Consider the following 17,493-nt stretch of genomic DNA (forward strand, 5'->3'; position numbering starts at 1 on the left):
GCTTGCTGCCAAAGCTGTATGGACACCTTTGGCAGAAGAATCTGACTCCAAGCTTAAGCACCTAACTCTGAAATTACCAGTGTGATAAATGCCACAGATCAGAACAGTAGTACAGCGTTACACACGTTGTAAAAAGATGATTGATTGGTACTCATCACTTCCATTTGTAGGATAAAATTTATAAATTTATTTATAAAAAAGAAATTTATTTTATTTTTTTGTTCAGTCTTAAAAATTTACTAAAAATATAGTACTAAAATATTTACTAAAAATATAGTAAATTGATATTTTTGATTGAGCAGATTTTATTTGGGGAAGAAAATCACTTTCTCCCCTTGGGTACTGGTATTTTATTTTTAACATTCTTTTAATATTCTAACTTATTTTCTATGGGTGGAGGACCATTCTCATATGGACTTCCTCCCTATTCTCCTAGCCTGGACCTCCCTTCCTTCCCTTCTTAGAGGCATTTGTCATGCTGTGTCATCCAGTCAGATGTGATCAAATAGTTCCTGAAGGCTGCATATATTACTGTGAATTACTGTAGGTTGTCAGTGGAAACTACACTACAACTGGCTTGGACCTACAAATTAAGAGTTGGAAACTCCTTGTGAACTCAGCGTAGCTCATGTAACTCTACAAATGTTTGTTGCCCTGTTCTTACAGTTCTAGCCCAAAACTTAAAGGCTGTTCTGTCCCTGCAATCCCTACTGAGTAATTCAAGCATGGTTCCCACCTTTGTCTCCCTCTGTACTGTGGGTTGTTTTTTTTTTTCCTTATTCATGCGTATGAAACTTGTTTACTTTTCTTTCATAGGCACAGGCTTCAAATCTTTGGAGTATCTTTTTCTGATCAACTTTGTTACTACATCTGTAGCTTTCAGGGTTGTAGGATAACCATAGGATATTTTGAGTGGAAGTGATCTTAAAGATTATCTTGTTCCAGTGCGCCACGGGCAGGAATACCTTCCACTTGACTAGGTAGTTCCAAGCCCCATCCAGCCTGGTCTGTGGGTTAACTAGAGTCTATTTGTGTGAGCATTGCGGAAGTCTGTCCTTTCGTAAGTCACAGCACTGGAGTGACCAGGTTGTTTTCTCTTTATAATTAAAGGGGAGAGAAAGGTCAGAGGACTGCTGTCTGTTTCTTGCTACTACCCAGCAAAACAGTGCAGAATCTGTTGGTCACTAGTTCTTGACAAGATAAACTGCACAATTTTTACCAGAGAGTAGATGAAATCCAATTCTAATATGTTCCAGTCTGAATGATGGGTGACTTCAAGTAGGAGTCTTTTTAGAGCTGACAGTCATGCTTTATAGGATATGAGTAACAACTAAGCCATTATGATCCCTTAAGGTACAAAGCTACCTGGTTCAGAAGAGCACCTTGAGGTTACTGCTGGTCCTGGCTAGGTGTAAAGGAAAAGGAGGTATACTGAGCAGAGGATAAGACATGAGCTGCTCCACAGTCTACAGCATTGCCTTTTAGCCTGGTGATCTTGCATGAGATCTTGGTCACTCATTGCTCCAGTTTGTAGAAGCTAATGTGACTGAGCGTAAGTACATTCCTCAGAAGTTCAGCCTGCTTAAAGGTCATGGAAATGCTTGGCACCTCTGATGGCAATACTGGCCTGGTGTGTACATTAGTGGTAGGGTTTTTTTCTGCTTACAATGAAAAAGTTCAGGACTGTTTGCTTACATATACTATGTCTCCTCTTCCTCTAAAATGGGCAACAGTAAAAATGCTTCCACTATTTGGGGTAGGTTAATGATCAACTGAATGTCACTTCACAAAATCTTCTAGTCCACTGTTGGAAAGCAGTGCATCATTTAGATTACAGTAGGAATTTAACAGTAATGAGAAAAAATGGAAATGGGCAGTTAGTGTAAGATGTGTAACTAACTTCAGGGTTTTTTTGTGTTCTTTTAATGTAGGTGATACAGATGAGTTTTGCAGTCACTTTGGAACTGTTCTCATCTGACCCCTTTATCTTCTGCTTTTCATTTTCCCCCCTTCCCAGGTCAAAAGTTCATTATATGTTCTTGATATTAGATTGTAGCAGCTTTTTGTGGAAGACAGGTATTTATGTTTGTGAAGTAGTCCACTTATGCAAAACACAAGCTGCTGCTTAAGTTAATCACGAGCATGGGATATTTCCGTGTGTGAAAATCTGGTGACCTGTTTGAGAAGATATGATTGTATCAAATAGGTAATGGGATTACCACTCCATCATCCTGCTGGGTGTGCAACAGCAGAGGTAAAGACAGGAAGCATGGACTCTACGTTATGTTAGTGGAATCTTGCCATGGCCTTGAGAGTAGCTGAAACTTGGCTCCATGCATACAGTCATACAGAAATCCTTTGGACAGAGTGAACTTTCTGAGTTCTTCAGTGTAGTGCCCTTCATGTTTGAAGGGCTGCAATTCTGTTTCATATGCTTCTGTCTGCCACTTGTGCAAGCTTTAGCTCTTCTGTCCATCATTAAAGCAGAAGGAAGGAGAGAGACCTTTGAGATGTAGTTGATTCAATGGTATACCATGCTACATAATGAAAAACTTTGTGCTTGAAGTTGAATAAGCTTAATACCTTTTGTATTTTGGTTCACTTTTTCTATATGGGATGGTAAGCATCAGTAATGTGGACAGTTTTCATGTTTCAGATAATTTTTGAAAAAAACTTCCCTCTGCTCCACAAGAGGATTTAAAATACTCCCGAATTGCTTCTTTGTGAGGAAGAGGATTTGAAAACTGGGGTGCTACCTACCATGTACAGTTTCAATATGCCCTTCACAAGCCTTTACACTGCAACTTAGCAGCCCAAAGAAGGGACTGGGATTTATCACTCTGTTCCTGCTGTTTCACTCATATGTTTTTTCTTCTAATAAAGTATATAGCAATAAGTGTACTTAAAACACCTTTAAGCTACTTAGCAGGTAGTCAAAAGGTGTCACCAGAAATCAAAGGAATCACTCATCATGTTAACTTCTTTGAGAAGTTTTTTTGTTCTCAGTACAGCAGGTTGTTTATACATTGTGAAGTCTTTTCTGCTTCAGTAATGGCACTCACCCTCTAATTTACATATAGAGTGTCTATTTGCAGAATTGCATATTTGATGGATGTTGGGGAAAATACCGTTATCTTCCCTTTTTTACCATGATTTAAAACAAAATTTACTTTTTGTTTTGTTTGGGGATTTAACATTATGCAATTTATACACTTTAATGTATTGCATTCTCAGTGGATGAAAGGAAAGAGAGAAAGTGGGCATGGTGTTATTTGGTTAAAAGCTGGACTTCATGATCTAGGAGGTCCTTTCCAACCTTAGATTTTATGAGGAAGTAAAAGAAAAAGAAAAAGTTGGATTTTCTGAGGTTATTGCTCCTGCAAATGTGTATTACATGGCGGGTGGTTCTTATCAAAAATAAGTTAGACCTGAATATCAGAAGTCTTAGTGGCTTCTTTTGCATGACTGTCAGTATAATACAAGTTGACTTGTAAGAGAGGGAATTGGTAATATATCACAGTGTGTAAATCTGGAGAGCTATAATTTTTACCCAGGTTTCAGCTGTGATGTTATAACTTGTATATTTTCATGCAGAATTTTTCCAAAGTGTACAAAAGCTGTGTAAATGCAATCTCAAGGTATAATCTCATTACCTGGAGGTGCAATCCATTCAAAGTCTCCATTAGTGTCCCTGCAGTTCTTTTATTGCCATTACCTGCATGAAAACTACTTGCATGAACTTTTTACCTCCCTAACCATGACAAAACCTGTGTCTATTCTTTGTCTTATCTGTAAACACTGACCACATTATAGTGTATAGAACAAGGCTGGAAAATTAGATACAAGTTGAGGTCGTTGGGAGTGGAAGAGGGAGGAGGGACAAAAGGCTGCCTGCCCTTAATAACTGTTTAGTCATGTGAGGGGCAAAGGCTTTTTCTTGGATGTAATCTTGGTTCTGTTTGGTTTTGTGGCAACTCACCTTATTAGATGGAAGATCTTGAACTTTGTAACTTTTTTTAACATCTGTACCTGATGTCTTTCTGAAGTAGTGTTCTGAAAGAGAAGTGTCTATAAACAAATTTGGTAAGTGTGTACATTGCATGATACTTAGGAAATTTGAGTTATGCATGTTTGGTAGCTTCCTCCATGCATGATTAGAAATGATTTTTTTTTTTGATTTAACCACATGTATTTCTTGTTTTTGTTTTTTGTTTTCCTTCCCCCAACAGCTGGCTTACCCCTTGGTGTTCTAAACTTGGCCAAAATAAAACCGTATCAGAGAGGCTTTTTCTGTAATGATGACAGCATCAAGTATCCGTTCCATGACAGTACCATCACATCCACTGTCCTCTACACAGTGGGGTTCACCCTGCCCATTTTCTCTGTAAGTAGCTAATATATAGGCAGCTTTGGTGATGGGAGTAAAATGTATGTCTTCCAAGAGCTAAGCACTGTAAATGAGTTGAAGATAAGCCTATATAGGCAAAATCCCATAGATATATTTATATATAGTCATATGCATGTTAAAGATGCTATTGATATTGTTTGCGCAGAAGATCTGGAACTAATCTCTAACTACTAGTGTTGCTAATTTCATTTGCTTTAGGAACAGGAAAAAAGTGTATTTCAACTAGGCTTTTATCACTAGAGAGGAAGAATGTCTTCCAAAATGTTATGGAATGATTACATCTCTTGTTCAGAATGGGTTAGTCTGCTAACTTAAACACTTGTGATGTTAAAACTTGGCAGTGTAATGCAGTGCACACACCTGTAACTGGTGACTGTTGCTACTATGTACTTTCTACAAAAATAAGCCTAATTTTGACTCAGAAGCTTTTTCTAAGCTTGAAAGTAATATGATGACTCATTAAAGAAGAGTGGGATAAAATGGGATACAGAGACTGAAAATCTAATTGCTTGTAGAAAAGAGGCTCAGTGTTTTAAAGACCACATGACTTTGACAAAGAACAATTTAATTCTTCAGTAGGTTTTTCTAACAATATTTTAAGCCTGCTTGTATCCAAGTTTTTAGTAAGGTTTGAGCTGATTTGGAGAATCAAAATTTAATGGTGCAGAATAGTCTTGAACCTGAAGCTACATCTTATTTGTCCCTGCAGTACTTGATCAAGCCATGTGAAAGATAATGATAATATTTTATTATCTGATTAATGTATAAGATGTATTAATCAGTAAGAAGTATATGAAGGGGTTTAATATAGAAGACAGTAATTTAAAACAAGTGAGATTGCAGAACTTCTACATGCATTACTCTGGTTTTCCTATTAGTGCTTATTCATTAAAGCTTCCATTAGACCTCTACAATAAGTAGGAGGTTGACACAACAAATAATCACTAATATAGTTTCACTTTTAAGGAAAGTTTGTCACTTTCACAAGCACATATATGTTCAGCGCACCTTTGGGAAAATATATTTTCCAATAGTTTTCCTGGGTACCGTGGTTAATATGTGTACAGGTGAACTAACAATTGCAGCTCTGTGCGCTTTTGGACTTCTAAAGATATGTTCTAGCTGCAGTTCAACAAGCTGATGAATTGCTTGATTTTTTGTTATTATTGTTCATTTTTAGATTTGAATAGAATATAAAGTCAATGTAATATAAAGTCAATGGAGAGTTTGTTTTTTCATGGCTCTAAAGCCATGGAGAAACATCTGACTTAGAGATAATTCACACGAAAGTCTACACATTTAAAGAGTGGTGTGGACTCTTTAAATTTTAGATAACCTTTGTAGTGAAAGTTACAGCTTAAAATTAGATATCAGTAATTGCAGTCTATTCTGGTATTTTTCTACTATGATACTTTTATAGGAGTTACACAGTAGATTTTCATTGCTTGTTTTTGTGCAGGAAGCTGGATTTTGTAATTAGAACAACCGCTTCTAGTCTCCATGCAGAGAGGTTTAAAAAACAAAACCTGTTCTAGAGCACTTAGAGTTGTTACAATACAGTCTAGCCAGGTCATTTGCTTTTCAGTCTGAATGTTTTCCAAACCTTAAAGCAACTACTTCGGGTAGTTAAGCATTTTAACTTGGCTCTCTTAATCTCAGTTTCAGATATAGAGAGCTCTTTAGTGTCATGCAAGAGGTGAAGAATTTTCCATAGCTACTGGAAACTAAGGGCTAGAGTAAGCTGTACAGCTAGGGAGTATGAGACATGGAATATTACAGCTCTCTGAATTGAAAGCGGGTTCCAGTTGAATGGTTTCTCTCTTCAAGAGTGCCTTTCGTCAAGATGGACAGGGAAAGTTGATCAGTCTGGGAATCTGAATTCACATTGTTTTTTGTTATGGTCTGGCTCACTGGAGGCTTGAGACTTTCTCCAAGGCATTTTAGTTTTGGAAGTGATGTGTTCCAGATTCAATACCCTCAAGAGGAACACAGCTCATTCATGAAAGACTTTTGGGCAATAATTCTGATTATCCCACATATAGTGAAAATTGATGTCCTGACAGGAGACTTTACTGAGAGGGACAGAATCCACAATGAAGTAATTGATGACAAAAAATTTCATCTAGAGTTGATAAATTACACTTTTGTATAGACTTTTCTTGTCTAATCAGACTACATCAAACATGATACTCATTCCTAAGTGGTAGGACTCTGGTTGCATGACGGGCCTGCTTGTCTTCAGAATGTAATAAGAAATGGCCTGAACATATTGCTGTATAATAATAATTATAATACTAAAAGGTTTTGTTGGGGTAGGCCTGTAATATAAAAGGTCTGAGATATAGAATAACTTCAAAGAGAAAAAAACCCCAATCCTAAAAAAACCAAAACATACATAGGTATTTTATTAAGTGTCTTGTACATAAAAGAAACTAGGTTGCATGAATATGAATTTGTTTTTATGACATTTTATGAAGATTTACAAGATGTGCTAGAAACTCAGGAATCTTAAAAAATAAAAAAATACTGTTAGGAATCACAATTCGGTTTGTAGCCTGAATCTTGCCATTACCACCTCTTATCAGGAAATAAAATGTCTGAGAAATTCATGTTTATTCTTTTCCAAGTGCCACTTCTTAATATAATGCTTCTCAGTTTTCCAAATTGTTCTTTGTCTGAATGGGAGCTACAATTTTTTGTATTAAAATCTTTTGAGATTTAGGGTCAAACAAGTTTTGGTAGTGGTCTAGAAGACTGAATCTCTCTAAATGGCTTAGGCCAGTGTCTAGAGCAGCACACATTCATTATATATGACATTTAAGGAACCCCAGAAGATCTTTCTGATACTTCTATCTTGCCAAGACTTTTAGATATATTTAGATAGTAATTCTATGCAATTTAAAAGCCATGACTAGGCATTGTCCATGGCTTGCAGCTCTAGGAAGATTTGGTCTGACAGTTTTGGTCTTCAGTTGTCTGCATAAGACTAACTTTTTCGGGTGTAAATGAGAAATTAATGTCAATACTTTTTCTCTTTCAGTGAGGTTCCAGATGTGTATATTTGTAGGTGTTCTGTTGAGTTTGGCTTTTCTCTTCACATCCAAACTGATTTTTTTTCCCCCTCTAGTCATCTTGCATCTTTAGTAACACTCATGCAGCTTGCCTTAGCTCTGGGGGTAGGTGACATGGGGGGAGGGAGAAGCACAGAGCAAGGAGAACCTCTCTGGCAAAACCCTTCTTCTCATCAGAGCAACAGAGCAACCTGAGAGTGTTTGAGTTTTGTCTGCTCCCTGTTCTCGGATTTCTGTGGTTCCCTGCCAAGGCTTTGCTTGGCAGTTCTGTCCCACAGCTGAAGGCTCACAAGCCACTGCTAGGTTGCTATTACATGATGGACTGATGTAGAGAGAAGAGTTCAGAACTTCTAACTCAGCTAAAGGCCTGCACTGAATTTCTGAGAGACCAAGTAGTTCTCCACAACTTGGTGCTACCTAAACAAGTAGTGGAAATGCTGATGTTCCTTACAGGGAAGTGTTTGTTAGTAAACAGAGTTTTGGTTAAGTCACTTATCTGGGATAAGCACTGCTCTTTGGACCTTCTTTGAGAGAAGGGAACATGATGGGGCCTGTAGGACTTAATTTCTCTGCCTTGAAGCCAATCAAAAGATAATTGGGTAGCTAGGTTACATTGATTTCTAAGTAGTTTAAATAACAACAAAAAAGGGCTGAATCAAAACATTCCTAGGTTTGGTGTGGCAAAATGCCCTCTGTATCATGATGACTTCCCAAAAGAGACCTAGGTAGCTTTCTCCTGTGCCATCTTTAATATATTAGGCATTAGGCTTAATGTTTTTGGGAATGTCTGCTTATTGCATGTGTAACAATGTTTTGACTGAAACTTTCCCTCCTACAGATTAGCGCAATCATACTTTGAAGGCACTTTACTGATTTCTTTTGTGGCAAAAGAAACTGATCTTTAATGCTGTTTATGAAATGGATGCATTTTGAAGGGAAACTTTTATTGACAGCAGCTATTAGATTGACCAATATAAGTACTTACTGAGCTAATTTCATATGTCTTCATGAACAAATGTAGTTACTGCTGTGATGGAGATTAATAAATCAGGGGATTAATGAAACCTGTTGTAGGCTGTTGATTGGTAGATGTGCTTTTCACTTTTTCAGCAGTGTCAAAGCTTTATGACCCACTCTTGTTAGTTTTGCAACTAATTGAAATTAAAACTGTTGTTTGACCCTAGAGTGGACTTCAACTTGACTCTTAAGTTTCAGGTTACTTGTAAGAGGTTTTATTATGCTCTGTCAAGACTGCCTCTTATCTGGTAAATTTTTTTAAAAGATGCTCATGTTTTATCTTCATTGTGTTTTGGTGTATTTGTAGCATTGGAAACTTTTTGGGCAATGCTGTTGAACTTCATAATCTGTCATGAGTTCTACTTGTCATTAACTGTTCATCTTGTACTACAGATCAGCATTATCTCTAAACCCAACCTTATTCTGAGGAATAAACTGCTAATTTTTCGATTCTCTTTTTAAAGGCAACATAGTAATAATAATCCATGGTTTTACTCTGTAAAGGTTTAATGTCAGGTTAATGCACTTTATTGAGTTGTTGAATTGATGGGTAATTCCTGGCTGAGATGAATACTGTGGGGCCAGATGTTGAGAAGGAGCAGCATCCAGCTTTTGGCTTCACTTTTTGATGTGTCCAAGGTGTGTGTGTTCTGGTGGGGTTGAAATCAGGTGAGAGAATATCTGAGGAGCACCATTTGCCTCTGTTACTTGTACAAATCACTCTTACTGAGTGCAGTTGTATTTTAAGTAAATAAACTGTAGCAACCTGCATGTTAGCCCTGTGGACTTGGTACTGTACATTCCTCAGCCTTTCAGGTACATTTCTTAGTACAGTGATGGAGAATGCACATAGTGTCTGAGTAAGCATTGGCATTTTGACAGTGGGAGGAACTCCATTCAAGGGCTTTTAAAGTGGTGAGTGAAGCTTGGTCACAGCTATGAGAAGGCCAAGCAGTCACATTGGTATAGAGGGAGCTTTGAAGTATTATTTAGTAAAATATACAAAAGGGTAAAATGGAATAGGGAGAAATGTAGGTAGAGGGAATTGCAACTTAGATAAGTCTTGTAATTTAAGGAAAAACCCAAACAGTCTATGGCATAGATTTTTCTTTCTCTCAAGTCTGACACATAGTTTCTACTATTGTGCTGTTGACATTTAGGACTGAGACCAGAGACTGGAGGGGGTGTCAGAGAAGGGAAGCAGCACCACTAGGAACCAGAGACAAGCAACAGGGAAAGTAAGGCAGAGTGCGTTCCTTGTTGTGCTGCCTCCTCTGTTTCTCTTCTTCAGGCTCACATTATTGTACCTCATTCTTTCTGCCTTGTGGAGGGAAATACTCATGGAAAGAGGTGGTTTTTACCCCCCTTTTCAGGAGAATGCCAAAAAATGGAACTATGGAACTTAGTGATCTGTGGCATGATGTTTCATTTCTTGGTAGGTGCTCTCCTGAACTGTAAAACTCCTATGACAAATGGAAAGTAGCCCTGTTCTTATACTAAGTATGAGCCAAAGTCTAATCTTAATCTGTAAAGAGGTTTTGACATCCTCCCCAACCTTCACAGAATGTGAGCAGTAATATCAGCTCAAAAGTTTTAACTAAGCTTTTGCAAAATGGGTGTTTTTCCAGGCAATATTTCTAATGTTGTAATGAATACTGTGGATTTTTTTGCTGATGAAATTAGTAACGAAATATCTAGAGCATATTTGAGGAAAATGTTAACTTCTACTTTGTATCTGAACTTTTGGTGTAAAGAGACTTGAACCTCAAAATATTACTTAAGCTTTTTAAAAAGTAAGTGTAGGAATCACTTCTAGTTTAAAGCTACAGCAATGAAACTGGCAGTAGATAACAGCACAAAAGTGGTGGCAGGTTTTTTTTTCAGATGCTGAGAGAGAAGACAACCAAATCTTTTAAATTTGTTTTGTTTCAGAACTCTGGAGAAAGATTATTACTACCTAACACAGATTATAGCACCTAAACACAAATGTTGAAAGCTACTTTGTCAGTAACATAGTCACTGTTTCCTGGTGTTAGAATATCTGTTCTTTTCTTAATCCCTGTGATAAATGAGGAAGATAGGAAACTCAGGCTAAAGCAGCTTTTGTTTTTAGAAAATCTCATTATTTAGATGTGTATATTCAAGTGTGTACTTCAACCAAATATTAAGAAACTGAATAGTTATGAGATTGGAGAAAACCCTGAAATGAGCAAATAATTCACTTAACAGTGAGAAGTGAGCAGGAGCAGTAAGTGCTCCGTGTCCTTTGCCGGGAAGGAAGATGTTGAGTAGAGCTGTCTGGTTGTCTGCCCTGTTCAGTGTAGTCATAAATGCCCTGGAGGAGAGAGAGCATGTGTAGTGAGGCAGCAAAGTAGGCAACTCAGAGCAATAAATACAAAAGATGGCAGTAACATAGCTGGTGAACTACAGCGTGGATAAACGCCAAGTGATGTCCTTCCTGAGCAGAGTGGGAAGGATGGCTCCAGGGAGGTGTATGATCTGATGTTCTCTCTCTGCAGGGTGATAATGTGTCCAGCTTTAGTGGAGAGAACAGCCTCATGCCCAGTGAAGAAACCTAACCAAGACTAGAAATTTAGACAGAAATAGACCTGTGTAATACAGGATATTTATGGAAAAAAACCTAACATAATCAGTCAGAAATCACTCCAACTTATGAGGAAATCTAATCCATTTTACTGTATGAGTCATACTTTTGGACAAGGGTATAGTAATTGTTTAAAATATGTAGTCTTATCAGTTGAGCTACTTCTGCTTCTACTCCGTGTATTATGACTGAAACATTTCAGAGCCTGCATTTCTCCTTATACCTTTATTACAGATTGTGTTTGTAGTTCCTTAATTCTTGGTTGCTTGTTGGGTCAGTATTGCTCTTTTTTCTAATATCTACTGTGTATGCACTTGGCTGATTTACAGCCCTTAGACCCTGTTGAACTGGGCAAAACCAAACTCTCGTTTTTGAGATCATGAGGGATGTATCCTAGCAGTCCATATCTGTCTGCACTAAAGACAGATGAGTTACAACCAAATGCATAAATGCATTTGCCAATTCTGACTGAATACTGTTTCAGAGGAAATTTGTCAAATGGCTTAGAAGTGTTAATGCCTTTGAAAAGACTTGTCTAATGGTCATGCTATTATACTGATGTACAACTACCGCAAGAAGTACATTATTTCCCCCTCCTAGTTTGAACTGACAAGCTCCCAAGAGTTGTTTAACCTCCAAATGCATGACTCTGAACTCATTACTGCGCAAATCTCCATATGTTCGCTTGCCTCAGTCTTTAAGGGTTGTTTTGCAGGCAGAACTGGCTGGCCTTGATTTTCCACTGTATCAAAGAATTGCCAGCTCTGTCAGCAGTACATTTGCTAGTTATTCATTAAGAATGCATATGCACTGCATAGCACCAGCTTGTTTGCTTTATCCTTGAGATTACCCTATAGGTAACCTCTTCCCAACTGTATAATTCCTCCTCACATACATGTTGTCATTTTCCCTTTAGGCAATTTCTTCACTGTATTATAACTAGCTTAGAAGATGAAGTGTACATCAGGGAAGCTTTTTGGAATTATCATATGAGAAGTATTCAATACAGAGCCTTTACTGCTCCTCTGCTCTCTCCACTTCTTACATAAAAGGAGTACTTAAACTCCCCAATTTCTACTGCTTTCAGGGAAAATTGAACAAAATGAGTATTTGTAGGATATTGTAGGACCTTTCTTTTAACTGAATGTGGTAATGTGCCTGTGGCAGATGAGTAGGATTTCTTCTCAGTGATCTGCTGTTGAATCTTTGCTACTTTTTCTTGAGAAACTGCTTTAGATATTTGTGTGAATAAATCTGCTGTCAAAGTACAGTGCTTCCTATACTACAGTAAACATTTTTGCCTCAGTTGTATCTGTGATATTAAAGACATTGACACTAGTGATGGTGGTAAAGATAAAGACAAGTATCATTTGGTATCTTCAGTCATGTCCTGTCCACCTGTGCCAGGAGCTTCCATGCTAGGGAAATTGCCACCGTGATGCAAAAACTTATCCCTGTCTTCTGAAATTATGATATCTGTAAGGGTGAAAAAGTAATGTCTATCCCAACTGTAGGGAAACTCCACTGTTTTACTTGGTAGAGTAAGAAGCTTTAGCTCTTTATCACTTAATGACAGTTGTTCTGCTTGCTTGTTCTGCTTGCAGTAGTGAAAAAGCTAAACTGTTTTTTCCTGTCCCTTTATTGTCTTAAAGGGAAACTTCCATTGCAAAAAAATACTTAAGCTATATATTTGAAATATTTTTGATTTTATTTTAGAAATTAAAATGCCTTGAAAACCCACAAAAGCAGATTTGTGGGTTTATTTATTTATTTTGCAGATTTATTTAAAACAGAACAGAACCCTCAGTATTGTGAGAAGGTTCTCTTACTGGCTTCACATGCCAGAAACACTTGATGCCCTTCTGGTTTGACTTCTACTTTTTTGCTCTCTCCCACCAGTTAATAATAGTGAAGTCAATCCATGCACGTTAAAAAGAAGTAAATTAAACCTGTTCCATGGAGCATGTTCTGAGGGATTAGGTATTGACATTGGAGAATACTTTAACCAAAAAGATATCAAAAGCCCCTACTAGCATGATTTTTCAGGCTGATGACTGCCATGAATTGAGCCATAGGTAAATTACGGATGTTGTAACTCTGTGACTTCAGTTTACAGTTTAACAGTGTTAAGTTAATCTGATCAGTTATACTGTAATCTGTTTTTTAGAAATTAAAACTTTTCTTTCAAGCTTTCATGGAGCATTCACTGAAAGATGCTGAGAACAGCAATAAGATAAATGACTGGTGGAACTACTTCTCAAATCTATTGTGCAGTTGGGGGAAACTGAAGAAAGATTTGTTATGTTTACTATATTTTTCAGTGCTTAGCTCTTCCAGTTAATGGTTACTTTATGGCTGCCACATAGATACCCAGAACTTTTAAGACTCAAAGTAAAGGAAGTGGAAAGAAATTATGAAAGAGAAGACAATTTTATTTAGCTGTTCATACTTGCTTACAAAACAAAAACAAACTTGGGGTGGTTTGGTATTTTGTTTCCATGATCTGGATACAGGAAGGTGCAATTACAGGATAGTTACATCATAATCTCAATATTACTGAAGAATGAGCATGCACATTTCAAGCAGCTTCACTCAGCATGTAAGAACACAGATCCTCACTGCCTGAGAGACGTCATTCCTGTGCTCCACACCCCTTTTTATTTCTGATTTAGTAGATGGAAGTTACATTTTAAAAAGCTCCCCCTGAATAACCCCATCATCCTGAAAATTTCCAGTCTCTCATCTTGAGAAGCTGAAACATCCAGGTGTGGGTTAGAGGAAATGAGGAGTAAGGTGCCATGACACCATTATTCACAGAGCAAGTCTTTAATATGGGTGATGCAGAGCTAGTGATTCAATGTCAGTGACACTAACTGTAACCACGGGTGTTTGTGGCAGTGTGCTGAAGCTGTGATAAGGTTTTTTTGGGTTGAACTTAATTTTGTGAACAACTGCTTTGAAGTAACCGTGTAAATAACTGAGAAACTCTTATCTGTATATGCCTAATTCTCTACACTTGGAGGTCCAAGCAATAAATTTTTCTCAAATTCTCAGTCTGCAATGTTGGTGTGTGCAGGGCAAATGATGAAATTTTCATTCCATACCTATTTTAGGATAAATAGTGTTGGAAACACCACAGCATTATGTTGACAAATCACCTTCCCTCACCATGACTGCACGTGCTTCTGCCTCAACCCTGATCCAAGTCAGCTAAATACTAAACAATTGATGGTGTGTCATGACATCTGTCACAATACCAACACAAGGGGAGGAGAAAAAATAATCTGCAGTGTTTTGAAAAACTTCTTTCTGTTAAGAGAGAGGTAGAGGAATTTTTTCCTAATAGGAAAGGCTGTGTTTTTGCACTGTACTGCGGAGTCCAGCTCCCAGGCTTTGTGCTGGCTGGTGTCTGAATGGTGCAGTGTTTCGGTGAGGCTCTGGCTTGGCTCTTGGCCCGTCCTGCTGTCCTCCTGCTTTGTTGGTGTGCTTGGATGGCTTCCAGAGCTGTGTCAGTTGTAGTCCTGCTGGCATGGAATTAGAAACAACCCGTCTTGACAATGACAGGGGTCTTTTTCTGCAACTTTTGGGGGGAGGTTTTGCATGCTCTTGGTTTCATGGCAGCAGCAGTACAGAGGGTACCTGGTTCTTTGCAAGAGGCTGAGCTGGAATGTAAGGCCCCACACAGTAGGCCCATATATAACTGCCTGATCAAGGGATAGGGTTGTGTCATTCATCGGAGTTCACTTCAGGGAAATTTTCTCCTTTTGAGCCATTATTTTGTTATTTGTTTTTTTGTTTTCAAATGGAAGTATTCTTTTAAGCACTTTATAGTGTGCAGAGCAAAACTGATGGTAAATTGTTTGCGAAATCCCAGGTACATCACTTGTGATGGTCCCAGGAGTCAGGCATAGTTTGGAGGACTTCATGGATGGAGGGAAAGAGGATTGGACAGGATCCTAGGTCTCTTCCCTAACAGTTTTCTTGATGCTTGGCATCTTCTTTTGCTCGCTTTTTCTCCTGCTCTTTACATCTTCAGTTTTATTTACACATGCTTATTGGGCTAGCTGTGTATGCGGAAAGGAAGAGGTAGGTTATGCCTTGGCCCAGAGGTCTTTAGGAGAGAACTGTGACTTCAGCAACATTTATTTCTGCTGGGAAGGAAGGATGGAGACTGTTTTCATCTTTCTGATCCCTTAATGTTGGATGGGAGTGTCTCTTCCAGATAGGTTTTGTTGTGTAACTTTAAAGTGGTATGCATTTTATGTACAACACAGCTGAATTTTGAGCATAAAGTCAAGGGTTATGCTACTGGGCTCTACATGCCTAAGCTAAAGTTTTTGGGTTTTTTGTTTTGTTGTGTTTGGTTTTTTTTGTTTGTTTGTTTTTGTGGGTTTTTTTGTTGTTGTTTTTTTTTTGTGGTGTTTTTTTTTTTTTTTTTTTTTTTTGTCTTTGTTTTGTTGGGGTTTTTTTTTTTTTTTTTTTTTTTTTTTTATTTTTTTGGTTTTTTTTTTTTTGTTAGACATTCTTTGTGGTCCTCCACCTCTTGTTTTCCATGCAGCCTTTTATTTCCAAGAGTAGTCATCCCTGTACACAAACAGATTGTGCAGATGTTGTATGTGTATTAAGGATGGAGGAATAGGATTTAGAAATGAGATTCTATCAGTTTATGGTAATTTGCATCCTATTTTGAATTTTTTGAAAAAACCTTTGCTGTTCAAATGACTTATATTGGTTTGTGTTGTGGGTACCAATAGCTTGCAGCATTGTGCAGCTTAGTATTGTGTCCTGCAAGTATTAGATTAAGCCAAAGGCATCCTCTTTGGTGGAAGAGGTGGGAATAAAATCTCCATGCCTTGAGGCTGTAGGTCCTTCTAGAAAGGCATCCAGTGTGTGAGGAAGTTAGGGAATCGTGTACATGTGTAATTTCCTTTTCTCCATATTCCCAAATATTCCCTCTGCACTTGCACTCCCTTGAAAGCACCTCCTTTTCTGCTTTCATGAAATGCAATTTATGCTCTTCCGACTTGTAAAGCTGTCCAGAGAAGGTGTACAGGGGCAACTGTTGCTCACTGGAATATAAAGAAAAATTTGATAATTGTGCCAGTAGCACAAGATTGAGCATCTCAGTGGTTGTCACTGAACTATTTACTCAGTCATGGTTTTGGCATTGTTCCACACTTGAAGTGCCACAAACATGAAGACGAGAGGAGTCCTGCCTTGCTCTCCTTCATTCAGCAATCCTTCCTGGAAGCTACAAAGTCAAGGCAGTAGTCATTGGCCAAAGGAAGTGCATAACCTTCTAACTTCCTGCATGCCCATTCCTCTTTATGCACATCTCTTTGGAAATGTGGGAGTATGATCATCGCCAGTTTGTTTTGGTTTTATAATGTATTTTGTATTCCTTTTTGCCAGCTGGCTTGCCTTTTGCAATTCTCAGTTCACGACGTACCCCCTTCCAGAGAGGCGTTTTCTGTAGTGATGAATCCATCCGGTATCCATACAAAGAGGACACCATTTCTTATAAATTGTTAGCAGGAATAATTATTCCTTTCAGTGTAATTGTTGTAAGTTAAACTTTTCTTCCTTGCTTTTTATTTCAGTGGGGGTGGGGAAGAGGGAGGAGGGGTAATCTGTTAATACAGGTTTACAAAACTAATCTGTAAGATTTCTCAACCCTAAAATAATGTCCTTAGGTCAGATGCTAAAGCAGTAGAAATGGTGGTCTGGCAAGATTAACTAAAAGCTTTTCTTTAACTGAAGTCAAACAGCTAGAATTATAGAACAGAAAAATACTACCTTAGAACTATGATGGCTTAATGCTATAATCTGAGAGATAAAAACTTCTTACCATATTTGTTGAAAATAACACTAATGTGTTATGACTGTCGCAGTTTTTTTTTTTATTTCAGGACCTGCTAGTTTCAGTATATCATTATGCATGACCTATTAAGTCAGTATTTTTTATCTGCCACAAAATCTTTGGGAAACTTCTGTGTGTGGAAGTGTAAAAACAGATACTAGCCTATTTAAGAGAAAGATTATGGCTTCCTGTCAGATGTTATCAAAAGCATAAATAGAATAAAAAGAAGAAATAGGTGTGGAGTTTTCCCCTGGATGTTTCCCTGAAGATCAGGATAAAACTCTGGGCCCATTTGCATTATTATTTTCATACTGCACCTACCCTGGCTGAAAACAGGGTACTTTTCTTCTTTCCTCCTCTTCACGCCAGATCAGTGAGCTGGACAGATTGTCTGTGACTGCCAGTTTGGGGTCTCTCTGTGACCACAGCTCCTAGGTCAGCTGAACTGTCTCAAGAATATAGGGACTCTCTATCCCTAATATTTAATGACATGCTGTCAGCTGAGCTAACCTAATATCTTACTACGTATGGA

At 37.9% G+C, this 17,493-nt stretch overlaps 1 protein-coding gene across 2 annotated transcripts in view; it reads left to right on the top strand.

Moving 5' to 3' along the window:
* Nucleotides 1-17,493, top strand: part of PLPP1 (phospholipid phosphatase 1) — a 62,514-nt gene that overhangs the window by 12,936 nt on the left and 32,085 nt on the right. Inside the window, exon 2 of one of the 2 annotated variants that reach the window (XM_058823416.1) lies at nucleotides 4,230-4,384. In XM_058823416.1, coding sequence (XP_058679399.1) covers nucleotides 4,230-4,384 — 155 coding nt within the window. Of the gene's footprint in view, nucleotides 1-4,229; nucleotides 4,385-16,513; nucleotides 16,666-17,493 lie in introns of both variants that reach the window. The other variant, XM_058823417.1, reaches the window with a different exon arrangement.

The sequence above is a fragment of the Ammospiza caudacuta genome, chromosome Z (genome assembly GCF_027887145.1).
Source record: "Ammospiza caudacuta isolate bAmmCau1 chromosome Z, bAmmCau1.pri, whole genome shotgun sequence".
Taxonomy (NCBI): domain Eukaryota; kingdom Metazoa; phylum Chordata; class Aves; order Passeriformes; family Passerellidae; genus Ammospiza; species Ammospiza caudacuta.